The 15,435-nt window shown below is 36.1% G+C and overlaps 1 protein-coding gene across 1 annotated transcript in view; it reads left to right on the top strand.

The window, feature by feature from the left end:
- Positions 1 to 2,218: 2,218 nt before the first annotated feature.
- LOC6643247 overlaps positions 2,219 to 15,435 on the top strand; it is a 38,214-nt gene continuing 24,997 nt past the window's right edge. Inside the window, exon 1 of the mRNA XM_023176314.2 lies at positions 2,219 to 2,336. Coding sequence (XP_023032082.1) covers positions 2,319 to 2,336 — 18 coding nt within the window. The 5' untranslated portion in view covers positions 2,219 to 2,318. The remainder of the gene's footprint in view (positions 2,337 to 15,435) is intronic.

The following is a 15,435-nucleotide window of genomic DNA, read 5'->3' as shown; positions in this document are numbered from 1 at the left end:
CCAGTAAATTTGCCCTGTAACTTGCATTTTAAAGTATATATATTTTTAGAATCGTAAACAGTCTTTATAATTAAATCGTTAGGTATTATGGCCTTAGCCTCGAACTGTTTAATCCAGCCCTGTTTGCAGCATTCGGTGGTTGTCAGTTTTCTTTTTGTGTATTTTTTCATTCAGTCCATTTCATATCCTTCAGTTCTGTGAAGAAGCTTAATGCTCTGCTCTATGTATGCACACATATTTCTTTAGCCGTTTGCTTTTGGGTTTTAACCCGTTTATTGCATTTTGCAGATGCCAAAGTGACGTTTCTGTTGGTCTGTTGGCCTGTCTGCTGTCTTCCACTGCTTGGCTTGGCTTCGATATATTGGCATTATTGTTTGCCTTGAGGTCCTCCTGATGCTCTATTCCTCCTCGTTGCTGCTCTGCCAGACGATTCTAATAATAAACTTTACATATTTTTGCCTAACATCGTTGAGAAACTGCTTACATTTTTCAAGCACTTGAAATTTATTTATTTATGTTTTTTTTTTTATTAGTAACTTCTTAGTTGAAGACGAATGATGAGTCTGCTGGCCCTTTTGACTTCTTGAGTAGTCATACAACTCCCTTTACACTCTCTTTATTTGGCGCCAACATATTTTTGTTGACTTCATTTTGTTCATGTTGTTGCGGCTTCTGCAACTTGACTACTTTTTCGCTTCACTCATTTCATTCTGGCCATTTGTTTAGTTTTTATTTTAGTTTTATTTTTTTTTTTTAGATTTTATACTTGTTCTTAAAGTTGATCAAATAGTTTTGTAAATTTTTTGTATTCTTTTTCGTATGCCTCTGCTTTTGGGGTTTTTGCGGTTGAGTTCTTTGTTTCTTTGCATATTCTGCATATTTATTTATGCAGATTTCTCCAGGAAATTCGTCTGTGTGCTGTTTGTTTTTTGTTTTTCCTACTTTAGTTTTCTCTGTGTTTTTGTGCATGTCCTGTTTCTGCATTTCTACCACAGCATAATGCATAAAGTATTTAGTAGAGAGAAAAACTACGCTCGGGCTTAAAAAAATACAAAAAGAAAACAAACTAAAAGGGAAGGAAGACAGAAAGATTTTCATTAGCTTGGCAATTAAAAAGTATTTTTCATTTCAACTGACTTTAAGCAGTAAAAGATATTAAATAAATTAAGCAGAAATAAACATGCATTATTTGGTTTGCCCTTGCCTTAACTTTTGGCCATTTTTTTGGTTTTGTTTAGGGTTTCTGGTTATGGTTGTGTGTGGTTGGAGTTAGGGATTCAATTTGCGTCAATGTCGACATCATGGCTACACGTTACATGTTTCTCGATATGCTCATAAATCAAGCCGAAAATTCAAATGTTATCAGTATGTGGTTGGTTGGGTTATGCCGGGAATATTCCCCACACACGCACAAACACATACCCACAAACACACACACACACACACACAGATGCAAGGGCAACAGGCGTTGTATAGATAAGCTCCAACAGTCGCTGCTGCCACCGCAGCTGCTGCTGCTTCTGCTGCTGCTCAGTGAGTTGCTGCTACTGCAGTGGCAATGGGTATCCAGCTATTTACATACATATAACTCTATTCTATATTTTGCTGATAGAGTGAAATAAGTGTGGGTGATAATGCTACTCTAGTTTCACGCTCTCTTTTACTATCTCTCTGTCACAGTTTTTCCGTATTTTCGCTATATATGTATATGTATATAAATCTCTCTTTGACCTGTAAATGGAGCTCTTAGAACTTATTGTCTAGGGCTTTATATAGGTACGTTCAACTGATATAAAAGGAAGCACTTGCTTTTCCAGTACCAACTAAGAGTAATTGCGTTGACAACGACAATGGACTTTCCGCTTACTCTTTAACTGCCATTAAACAGGTGGGCAGTGGCATCGGCTGTTTATTTATTTTCTTCTTATTTATTGTTGTTGTTGATGTATATAAAAATAGTTACTTCTGCTGCCTGTGACAGCAGCTTGGCATTTTATTATAAATGGATGACATCAAATTATTCGCCATTCATTCTTCTAACGCTTGTATTAACGGCAACTAATCACAGTAGAACAAAAAGGAGCAAAATTCAAAACTTTTAAAACTATAGCTCAAACTTATCAAGCTCAAAACTGTGTTCAAAACGTGCGCGAAGTGTCATTGCATTAATTAATTATATGCAAATGGATTTTTGTGTTTAAGAAAAAAGAAACATGTGGAAAACTGTTTTTTGAGTGCCTGCCCGAGAAAGAGAACGTCAATTTAATCACTGGACTAACAGCATTATAAAGCTAATAACTACTCATCACTCATACGCCATGTGTATCAAGGCAATTGTAAGTTTATTCACAGATTTCCCTGTCAAGTATTCTCAAATACCATTTGCAAATTAAATTAGTTTCATTTATACTCAAGTTAAATATAGTCATGAGATTCCATTCTAATGAAATGAAAATGCAAAACTGCAGATTACTCATACGACATATGTGAGAAGTGAATGTTGCACACAATTGAAGTGACAATTTTTCAAATTTATTGTCTTCATTTTCAATTGTTTTTTATTATTTACAAAATTTCCATTTGCAGCGTCAGTTTAAGGGCTTCAAAAATCTTGTCTTTAGTTAAGTATGCATAGTAAAAACTGTATTTTAGGCAGATAAAATTCAAAATTAGGCCAATACTGACGAACATCCATTTAACACGCATACGCCCTGTGTTCCAATTTTTAATAGCAACTCAAATTAGGCATGGAATATTAGCTCTAATTCAAAAAACCCTTTTAGAAATTAGAATTCTTGTGCAATTAAATAAGCTTTGCAATTCATCTTCGATTAGCAGTTCATGCTAATATTGAAATCAGTTAGCAAAAGAAAAATCGTAGCATACATTTAAGGATGGCCCCTAAAAACACACACACACGCACACACATCAGCATAAACGGTTTACAACATGCAGCCACATGGACATAAACACACACACACAAAGGGAGAGAGAGAGAGAGCTGAAAAATGCAAACGAATGATAAAAGTAACATGAACATGAGCTGGCACTTGCTCGTTCGTTGGCAATATGCAAACAGTAATTGAATTAATGCCATGAGCCAAACGAAATGTTGACCAGCAAAGCCGCCGGCCCTTTCTTTCGGACAACCGTTACACACTTACACACTCTTTCCATGGTATGGTAAAACATGTATGAAAATGGTTAGAAAATTGCAAATTAACAAAAAGCCAAAAACAAAGAGAAAAAAAAAAACAAAAAAAGGCAATGCAAAGGCAAAAAGCGCTGGCACAAATTTAGCTGAAAATCTAACAAAAAGCATCTGTGTGCTAGTGTATGTATGTGTGGGTGAGAGTGTACTTGTGTTAGTGTCCATTGTATGTGCTTGCATGTTCGTTCATTCACAGTTGGCCGTTTGTTGCTCTTGTTCTTGTTGTTGGCCTGCCATGCGAATTAGTGTTGCCACTCGACAGTTTGTCCAACAGGCTCAGGCACAAAAAAGAGCAGGCCAAATCAGAGCAGAGCACAGCAGAGATGAGCAAAAGAAGCAAGTGCAGGAGTAGCAGACAGAAAAACTGACAGCCCCCAAAGTAGAACCGAGAAAAGCACAAAAACTCTAGTGAATTTTCTTTCAAGTGCAACAAGCAGAAAGACAGAATGAGACAGAATGATATGAATGCTTAACGTGTCACTTGCCTGCCGCCGCCTACCCAGCGGGGAAGGTGTCAGTGACGGTGTCGGTGTCGGTGTCGGTGTTGTTGCAGCTGCAAAAATATGCAAATTAGACATCAAAAATGCTTTAATGAAAATTCCGCCTGCGGCAAAAACATAGCAAACTAGCAAGAGTCCACCACCCACCAAAAATAAAAAGGAAAACGACTAAAGAGTGTCAAAGAAAACATGCTTAAAATAAAGCGTCGCACTTGCCCATACACAAACACATACACACACAAACAACTCAAGTGTCGCATTGCATTTCGCTTAATTGCCTTTGTGTATTTTTTAGCATAATAATACAATTTTAATGAGCATTTTTATTAAAAAAAAAAAACTCCGATTGGTTTCATTTTTATGGGAAAGCTAATGACTCAATTAAACAATCATAGCTATAATCTACAGGAAAACCAACTATAATCCCTACACCAATTTGACATTCCGGTACTGAACATTTGAGCAGATTGCCACCTCAATTACTCTCTCTGCAAAAAGTCTTCTAATCCGCATGTTTTCAATAAAATTATAAACTCATATTAATTTCAAATGTTTATGCATAAATAGTTATGACATTGCAGAGGTCATCATTTGTTTTGTATTGTCTAAAGTTTAGACTCTAAACAGTACAGTCAAGTGGCCTATACGACACCAGGACATGCTAGACCAGGACATAGAGTACTTCGCCAAAAGCCAAAGCAGATAGATGCTCCAGTTCGACCAATCGAACGATTCAAATATAATTAACTATAGCTTATAACGAGTGAAATCTGAAAAAATATTGATTTTAAGAAAAGGAAGAGAGGTCGGTCTCTGATCTGATCAATATGTAAAGAAGATTGTCAGTCAGTCAGTCAGTATAAAACTCTTTTAAAGATAAACAAATATTAAATGTTAAAAAAAATAGTAAAAAAATTGGACCGTTTTAGCTGACAACATTTTTGGCAACCTTGTCTTTTTTAATACTTATAAAAAATATTTTATTCATTTAACTTGATGTAAGTGTAACAAAAATCACAGGTTTGAAAAGAGGAATAATAACTAACTAAAGGCAACCAAGGAAAACAAAAGCTATTCTTGTTTATCCTTTGTTCTATCTTTTTTCATTTTCCCTTCGTATTCCCCATGTTGTTATCCACCAACGTAGTGAAAATTATAAATAAATATTCTACAATTTAGTATTAAAATCGCGAGTACCTAAAATGGACTCGTCCAAACGATCAAAAAATTCCATACAAAACTTAGATTTTTATTTAACTCCAAATCGAGAGTTGTGGCTAATTTAAAAATTTCTGGTATGCGGTTGATCTTAGTTTTGCTAGAGCTACAACATCTTCAAAGAAATCATACTTCTATTTGTAATATTTGAGATATTAGCAAAAACGTCTTGAATATATTTCCAACCAAATCCTGAGTTTTCTTTGTTCAAATGCACCTGTGGAAAAAACGGAATAAACTAAGAAGTCCATTTTTACGCTTCATCATCTGAATACAATAACCAAAACATTACAGAAAATGACACAAATTATTTTATTAAGTTACTTAGGAGCCGAGAAATTCAGAACTAAAGTCAAAAAAAAACGTTATAAATTCTTGGCCGCCACTGTATGCCTAAGGCAAATAACTTTTTCGAGCTACAGACTCAGAATCTTATTATCAGAAAAAGCAACAATTAATATACCATGCCATCAAAATTCCAACATTTGGTGTACATATGTTTATAAACCGTTATATATATTAGTGGTTTACCTTCTTGGGTAAAAAAAACTTGGAGTCTCTTACATTTCCAGTAAAAGCTTCTGGCTAACTTTAAGTTAAAAGTCCTTGTAATAAAATTTCCAAATACCATTTTATGCATTTTTGATTGCATTTTGTTTTGCCCAGTGGCTAGGTTACTTGCATTTTGCTAGCAGCTACATAGAAAGAGCTCTGTGTTTATACATTTATATAGCTAATGCAGCTTTAGTCTATACATATTTGTTATTTCGCTTCGGTTTTTGCTAAAAGCCCAACAAACAAATTTGTGCGGTAGGCCATGCTAAAAATAATAAACAACAGAAAAATTTGACACTAATTTTTGATTAAGAGAGGGGGGTACGTGTGTGTGTTTATGGGGAGAAGGGGTCACCGAAAATTACCTAGCATAAACGAACCAACAAATTTGTGTGTCCAACGATAGAGCAACAGCAGCAGCAGCAATGGCAATGGCCACGGCAGTTTTAACTTATTTAATTTGCCAACCCAACGGCCGAATTTCGAGTCCAAACATTTTGTGTCATTGCACTTAAATAATGTAAATATAATTTTGCTATTTTGGGGCCAACAACTTCTGTGTGTGCACAGCATAAACTATTCAAAAATGTTTTGCATTTTATGCGCACTCATGATGCCATTTCGATTTAGTTGCATAGTTTCCCTTGTTGCTTCTAACCAGGTGACAATGCAAATAATTAACAGTCAACAATGTGGCGGCTTGGCCAACGGCATAGATGGTTAGGAGCCGCATGGAGTGGGTGTCGCGTTGAATGGAAGTCTCATGTTAAATAAATCAGAAAGTAATTAAAACAACAGTTTCAACGGAAAAGACAAACATTGCGCCTCAGCTACTGCTTTCTATTTAGCAAACAAAGCACAAATGTTAAACACAAAATAGAAAAAGCGAAATTGGCAGAGGCAACACACAAACCAGGGAACATTCCTTGAACGAAGGATACAAGTAGGGCACGACATCAGAATGCCGGAATGGGAGGATGCAAGGATGCAAGAAACGCTGAAACAAGCAAAAGAAAAACTCCTGCAAAACGAAATGCAAAAGTAAACTTAATTTACGTTTATTTGACTTGACAAATGTTGTGGTCCCTCTTCGTGTTTCTTTTTTTGTTTTGATCATGTTGTTTTTGTTTTTGCTATACACCGTCAGAAAGAGCATTAATTGGTTATGCTGTTTGCAACACATTAACAAAGGTGTCTTTAATTCAATTCGATTCATTGATACTTAATAGTGAAATTAAAATAGGGCTAATTCTAATATAAACAGAAAGTTAAAAGAGAATTTTAGATTTGAATTAAAAGTAACCACAGTCTAAGACTCTTTTATCAGTGTACGCGTGTATATAGGATATTGACAATTCGGTTTTAATTAAATTTATGTTATACCTGGTGTAACTTTTAATTGCTTGACATATCAAGAAAAAGAAGAACAAGAAAAGATCTATAAACTTGCCACATTTTCTATTTAAACAAGTTTTTAATTTTAACATTATTTGTATATTATTTTTTTGTATTTGAATTGCAAATACCAAAGGATAATTTTCAGCTCGAAACTTATAGTATTAACATATTTTGCATAATATAATTAAAAATTATTTTAATTGTTGTTTAAATGTTTTGGCGGGGGTTAAATTGGACGATGGGTTGGTTTGGTGTAATCAACTCAACAAATGCCAAGTCAATTTGTGTTTTTATGGTGGTTGCCATGACAGAGACAAATACACACACACACACATATTTACATTGACTATATAGCTAATTAAATGCAATAAGTTTATGTGTGCATATTTTTGGCTTTTGGCGAATTTACTTTGCTTCCCCCTTCCTCAAACTCTTCGACAGAGTAACCAATTAACTTTAAACTTAAAATAAAAAAAATGAATTTCATATGTATGGCATTTGCGTGCTTAAAAATTAATTGGAATGCAAATGCAGCAGCTAGTGTAAAGTGTTTGCAATTTAATTGCATAGTTTTGGGGGCCATGCAATTAAAAGCAGAACCAGGCTTATGCCATGACCGCCTGACCGACCATCAACCGAAGCAGCACCTTCATCTACATACATCTACATACTGGCTACAATTACAAAACTAATGCCATTTAATTAAGTTCACACGTGCCACAATTAAATCTTCAACGCTAATTGATGAACGTGTGAGTGTGTATTGGGTGTTGTTTGAATGTGTCTGTGTGTGTGTGTGTTGAAGGACAAACGAGGCATTTTTTTAGTCTAAGCACATTGAAATCTCACGTAGTCAGCAAACAGAGGCAAAAACAAATAAACGAACATGAAGTGAAGCGAAGGTGTGTGGCCAGCCTGTGCTAGTGTATGTGTGTGTGTATGTGTATAGAATGGACGAGGTTTTTATTTGACGTAGGGAAGGGGTAACAAAATCGTGTTAGGAAATCATAAATAGTTTTCCTCTCATTCTGACCCTTAGCCATACGGGAAGTGTATCCTTTCAAAAGAGATTTTGCTTATCCCATAAACATGCAAACACAGAGAGAAAAAACTGAGCCACTTAAAAAAGTGAAAGGAACTAGTTGAGGAACTAGTAAGGCATAAAAAAAAAAAAAAACATTTGAAAAATGGCAGAAAATGTACCATAGGATAAAACAATCTTTAAAGTCTGTTGGAATTGAAGAAAACTTTTGTTAACATATAAAAAAATATCAAGAATTTGTAAGGTTTCTTCATCCAACAAAAATATTAATATTATAATAATTTTTACTTGAAAATACATAATTATAAGTTTTCCTATTAAGAGTTTAAAGATGACATTTTTATAAAATTCATACTTTGTTTCAAATCTCAAAAAAATTACAATTAAAGATATAGAAAATTTTAGTACATTTTTATTTTATTAATTTTTAAAGTGTTAATTGTAGTAAAACGAATAAAATAATTCGATTGCTGTTCTCGTATCTCAAATTTAAAGTTTACTTTAATTTTAATTTAATTGTTTGTTATGTAGAAAATTCCTCTTAAACCCAACGAAATAATTTGGGTTTCCCTTTTGCCACTCTCATTCCTTTTTTTGTCAGTGTCTCCTTTTAGTCGCTTTAACTTATTTACTTATTTAACCGCCTCTGAATATTTGGCACGTTTACACTAAATGGGCGTGTTTTTTGTTGTTTGGGAGTAGGCCAACAAGAAAAAATTCGAAAATTATTTAGCAAATTAACAGGCTGACAAGTCAAGTGTATGTGTATTTGAAATGGACATGGGTCGCAGCAGGCAAAAGTTATGTGACCAGATTGCCAAAATCCGTAAACAGAATCACAAAATTTATGTCAGTATAAATATTTCACACGCAACATTCAAGTAGTCGCTTAAGCAAACGCACACCTGCAAAAAAAAAACACTTTAAAACCAAAAATGAAAAATGGAAATGAATGAATTTCCTAAATATGATATTAAAGACAAAAAATTGAGAGTTAATTAAAAATTGGACAGAAAAATTTGACAGTCAATGTGAAGTGGAGAATTATTCAGTTCACTGCCAGAGCCACGCCCACGGTTATGCCAAGTACTTGCACTTGGCATAATTTGTGCACACATCGGCGAGTCGTCCTCGTATATCAGAGACAGAGCACTAGATCTCCATCTCTCTGTCTCCCTCTTTCTCGCACCCTATTTCTCTGTGTCTCTGAGTTCGACAACTCGTTGAAAAGAGAATACACACATACATACATACATGCATACATATATATCATAGAGAATGTGCCAACGAGGTCAACGACAGTGCCAAACTGCAAAGAATTTTCTGGAGTGGAATGGTGAATGTGGAATGGAGTATGCATGTGTTTGACTGCAGCAGCAGCAGCCACCAGGCACTTTGTGGGATAATAAAACAATTAAATGCAAAGTCAACATGGCGAGCCAAAAAAAAAAAGGAAAACTCCCAAAAAGAAGCAGCCTACAAAAAAAAGGAAAAAAACTGGGTAAAAAGGCGAAAAATTTGTGTTGAATCGAATAAGCACCGCCAGCCAAATGAATTGGAAATGGAATGGAATGCAAATGGCCAAATCCTTTCAATGCAAAGCACCACATGCGGCCACATGCAGCCCTTTTGAAACTCCTTCGGATGTTCTTTAGGGAGGGGCATGCAACGGCAGTTACGGCCATTGGGCGTATACTTAATCAAAAGCCAAAATGCCGAAAATGTGCAAGCTGCCCGCATTGGGCCAAGTTGAGCCAAGTATAATTGGAATTTATGGTTGACATTTTGGCCGCGGCAGCAGCCACAGCAACAGCAGTTACCCCCATCTATATTCTATATGTACCGACATATATATGTACATATAATGACTGACTGTGTTTAATTTTCAATTAGTTATGCAAATTTTGCAGGCCAGCATAAAGCATTGGAACTCCATCACACGATTTTTCACTACTCTCTGTCTCTCTCCCTCTCTCTTTTACTCTCGATCTCTAATTTTTTTTTATTTTCATTTTCCTTTTGTTTTGTTTTGTTTTTTTGTTTTCTTTGCCGTTTTCATAATGTAAGTGTATTACGTCATTTGTGATGCTTGAATGCGTCTCCTTTGAGTGACGTTATCCGTTGAAAGTTTTACACGCGCCACACAAATAAAGTGAAGGCTCTTTACTGAAGTGCGCCTGGAGTGGGATGCGGTGGGGTTAGGCGGTGTAAACATGCCAAGGATGTGGCTGCTGTTCTCTTAATGTGTGTGTGTGTGTGTGTGTGTGCGTTTGTTTGTGTGTGTGTGTGTATGCGTATAAATGTTTCATAATCATTATCCAAGGGCATTGTGTTCTTGAATATTTCTTTAGACTTTAGCATTCCTTAAGAAGCTCATTTCATAAATTAAAGTGTTTCGCCTTAAATTATGACCATTAAGCTGCAATGTAGTTTAAGTTGAAGTTTAAGATTCTTTGCTTAACGTTAATGATTATGACTTTGATTTACCAACTATTTTTAATAGACTAGTAACTGTCAGAAATAGAAATAAAATGGAAACCCTGTAAGAGTATATTTTAAAGTAAATATTAACTAATATCTTTGACTAGATAGGTACTCAGTCTTACCGATTATTTCAAATATCGATGGGATATTGTTGTTAATTGGAAAATAAAAAAAACTTTAGTCTATTATCTTCTTGGTTTTAATATGCAATCTCAAGGGATGGCGTTTGTCCGCTGCGATTCAGATAGGAAGAACGTATCAGAGTTGTCTCTTTTAACTGTCATCGATATCACAGCGTTGATATCGATATGACTTAATCGCTATAGAATACCGGTTATTCTTATATAATATGCTTATTTTATAAATGTATTGGATTAGCGTTATTGTTAAGGTAAGTATATAAGGATTAAGGATATAAGTAGACAAAGGGATATATACATATATGTAGCCTACTACATTTTGTCGGTCACAAAATAAATTCGTAAACTACTTACTCCATCCTAATGTAATAAACTTGGCAAGGTCAAAAACTTTTTAAAGTATTAAAGAAAAGGGAAGCCAAACTCAAAGAACCAAAATAAGCCCTTATAGAGCCTTTTTAGGTAATAAGTTAGAAGTTCATTTGAAGTTCATTATTTTAGATAAAACAAGCAGACAGATCTTACTTAGATAAAGTTTGAATGGCTTTGCATATTCTATTACTTCCATAGCAAATAGTTTGAGATCAATAATTAAAAACATTGGACAATAATAAATTATAAACGAATTTTCAAGAACATGTCTTGCGGTTACACCAAAGATCCTTTTGAAATTAATTCCATAAAACTTTTCGATAAGAATCAGTCTTTGGTAGGTGACCCAAATATTAACTAGTAACCAAGCAATTTCTGATTGAATCTAAATGAGTAAATTTCAATTTAGCTATCTCTACCCCTCACTTCCTCAATTCACATCCTCCTACGTCAGTTTTTGCCTGTTTGTCTGATGCTTCAGATATGCATGAATAGATAACTGCTTCATATGATAATCAAGTAGCATTATCAATGGGCACATTGAATTGAGTTAAATTGAGCACTTTAGTAACATTCATAATGATGATTCACTTGAAACCCATTTCTAGCTGGGGCGTGGCTGAAATGAATCAATTGCACCTCTCCCTCTGGTTCTGTTCCTGCTTTGCTTCAATCAATTGAGCTTGTCCACTTGTCCTAAGCTTTAGTGATTACACACAATAATTGCTTGGCATAATTGACACAATTGCAACTTAAGCACATGCCACGCCCACAATGACAATAAACTTGCCACAGACATAGCCGCAAGCCGCAACAATATTAGAGCCAGAGAGAGAATTTAGCTCTTAAGCTTATGGATATTGCAGACCTTTTCCGACCTTTATGACTTTCATGCTCGTCGCTCAACCATAAAAGAAAAGATAATCATTATTTCTCTAAGATTGCACATAAATTCAAAGCAAGAGAAGCATGGACCGTGAAGTTGCTCCCGAATAAATGAAAAGGATGAGGATACATGGAGCTGGACGTGCAGTTTCATTCCGGGAATGCATCAAAAATTGGTTATATGCATTCCATCCCCTTCAGCCCCTCCTTATACACACACACACACATTCATTGTTGGCCAGAGCAGGCCACCTCCACCTCCACACCAAAAACGAAAAACCCAAAATGAACAAGAAGGAAACGCGCTAGCATACAGGAAAAAGAATAAAATACGCGGACCAGGCGGATGCAGCGGTAGCCTGTGGCGGATATGTGTGCCCAGTGAAAGAGGAAGAAATGAAGAGTCAAAATGAGAGACAGAGACGAAGGGTGGCGGGTGGCCAAAGAGTGCTCGGGCGTTAAGAATGCAACGCCTGCAGCCTGATGCCTGCATCCCAAACGGATGCAGCTCATTTCACTTGGGCAAGCAAAAAATGCACAAGCCTCGTGATCCTCATCGAGGGGGGGGGGGGGAGAAGAGAGAGTTATGTGATGAGGGGCCTGCATGAGGGCATGGGTGAAATAGCCTGGCATCCAGTATGGATGATGCATTGCCTGGCCCAGGCTTGATTTAATAAATTTTCAAATATTTTGCAACGCAAAATATTTTACCCTTAGCCGCCAGAGGCGGCAGCAAGTCAATTTAATAACTTAACGGCAAACAAAGTGCCAACACGAGAAGGATGCCAACAAGGTCAAAAAAAAAAGATGTAAGCCAAAAGTAATACAACTTCATGAATACCCTTACAATCTTTTGAAATCGGCCCTTTAAGAACACATTATATTTAAATACGAGAAAGTTGTATGACTCTCAAATTGTCCCTAACTTGTCCCTTACATTCATCTTAAAACTGTAACTATACATAAACTTAACTATAAATTGAATAACTTTGGGACTTTAATCTTAACACTTCTTAACTTAACTGCTTGTTTTTCGATTTTTTGTTTGAAAAAACACACTTTAGACTGTTTTCAATAATTTTTTTCTGACAAAAACAGGATCCAATATTTTAGAGCACTTAATTTTTTTCTAATAGCGCTGAAATTGAAATGTGAATATGCAGTAGAAAGAGTTATTTCAAAGGACATCTTTTTGGTATTTGATTTCTAATTTTTATTAGCCTTTAGTCATATTTCTCCTCTATATGATCATGAAAACTTATGAAGGTCTAGCTCAGTGGCGAACTATATTGAATTTTTTGGCAGGAATAAGTTCATCTTTGAATAAGTTAAACATTTTTGACAATAAACAAAGGTAAAAAAACGTTATTTAATCGAAAACTTTCTCAAGAAGTAATTCGCCACAGGATCAGCCTTATTATTAATAAACATACATATACCGTAGTGGAAATATAGAAAAATGTCTTCATTTAGGCTTTATGGCCTCTTCTAATACAATATTAAGGTTATGTAGTATTACCTACAAAATTATAGATAACGAACCTTTTACAATTTCTATAGGAACGATATGAAAGAAAGAGAAAGTGCAATTTTTATGACTTTCATTTTGCGTGATTTTTGCAAATAATTTAACGAAATTTGTTACAGCCCGTCAACCTTATAAGGGCAAAAAGCAAAATGTGTACTCAAGTAATAATGTACACGAATGTGAGTGTGCCGTATGTGTGTGTGTGTGAGTGTGAGTGTGTGCATTGGTGTGACTTGATGTGCGTTCGTCGCCCTCCATTAAAACTTAAAAAGTTGCTCGCTTAATTAAATATTGCGTAAATGAAATCTTGAACATATTTTTTTTTTCTGTTTTTTGCCTCTCCTTCAACCACAATAAAAATGGCAAAAACCAGCAAAAAGAAAAAAAAAAGTAGATGGAGATGGATGATGAGGAGAAAGAGGGATGGAAGATGGAGATGCCATCAAAGTGATTAAATTGAGCAGCCATTAAAATAAATATGGCGACAAATGGTTCAAGTGCTGGAAAGGAAGTAAAAGCAAAATGAAAATAAAAACAAGAGGTTTGGGCCAAGGCCAACATCAACAAATTATAATCAAATGTGGAAATAATACGAAATTAAGAGAAGGCCAAGAACGGAGAAGAGGGGGCCTAATTGAAATCAATTTGCCAGCTAATCGACCTGACTGACTGACTCACTGACCTGAGACCCCAGCATCATACTATGCAAATGATTATGAATCTGGGCATAGGGCAAAGTGCCAAAAGCAGAATGACAACAGGCCTGAGTGTGGGCCCTGTTCTCCATCTACTTTCTCTTCAACTGACTTGCACTACTTGATGAGCAAAAGGAACAGCAGCAGCAACAACATCAGACCAGCCAACTGACAAGGAATGGCCACTTGGTGGCACTCGAGAGTGTTGGCCAAACTGTCATTGTGGAGTGGCAATAGGGCGGCAGCTCGACTGGGTGACGGCAATCAGACTAAAAGCACCTGACTGTATAGTAGTTTCTATGCTTATTTGTCGTTGGCGTCCGTGGTAGTCCACCCCCGATCCCCCACCGCCCACACCTAGAGTCAAACAGCGTCGGCCAGCTATTGCCCGTAAATCTTTCCGCACACTTTAGCAATTTATACATAACCGCCGGCATTTATTGTCACTTTTAGCTAAAAGTTCACGGCATCACGTCGGCTATTTACATTTTTGCCAAGGCAACAGCAACAACGACAACCACAACAACAAGAATAACAACAATGAGCCAAAAGAGTAGGTGTTGCTTCGAAAGGCAGTTCTGGGGATGGGAGGAGGGGGAACTTTGGTCGGAAAAATGGCAACCATTTTTCTATGATGCTCTGGCCATGATAAAGTCATCTTGTGCTTTTACTTCTATTTCTTCTCATTCATTTGCAGCCCGCGGCTGTCCGACCAAAAAGTTTTTCCTCTCATTCTCTCCACTTTCCCCCATTTCTGTTTTATTTGGTTCGGTGTCACGTTGCAGACTTATTAGCGTGCGCCAAGCAGATAAAAGAACATTTTTGAAAAAAAAAAAAGATTAAATAGTATTTTTTGCTTTCCGTTTTTTCTTTATTTCTCTTGCCGTCATGTCATTTACTTGTCGCATTTAGTCCTTTTGCATTTTGCCTTTTAAATATTTCATGAAATTGCTCATACGCCACGTTGACTGGACTCGGCCTAATGATGAATCACTGAGCCATAATGACGCTTCATTATGTTGAACTAATTGTGTCCCTTTTGTCCCTCTCCTCATGGCATTTCCATAGGAAATCTTTTCGTTCGTAGATTGTCATAAATTAGTGCCATCGAGATTTTGGATTGAGTGAAACTTTCATCAATTGCCCATGGGTCATATATCAAAATCACGCCCCCAAAAAAACGAGCTCCTTTCTGCTCTGCTATCCGTAGAGCGCAGATGTCACATTTAATTGGATTTTCACAGTGCGTTTGTTTTTCTGTTCCTGCCAAACGGCTTTTGGTGCCTGTAATAAGCTATTAAAATAAGAGCAAAAAGCAAAAGTCCTTGTCGAACATAATTGAGCGCCCCCTAGAACTGTCACCCAACTCCTGCGACACCCTCACATATTCACACTAGCATCGCGTTT

Source organism: Drosophila willistoni, assembly GCF_018902025.1.
Source record: "Drosophila willistoni isolate 14030-0811.24 chromosome 2L unlocalized genomic scaffold, UCI_dwil_1.1 Seg168, whole genome shotgun sequence".
In the NCBI taxonomy this organism is placed as follows: Eukaryota; Metazoa; Arthropoda; class Insecta; order Diptera; family Drosophilidae; genus Drosophila; species Drosophila willistoni.
The sequence above is the reverse complement of the archived record's forward strand: the minus strand, read 5'-3'. Positions and strand labels throughout refer to the sequence as shown.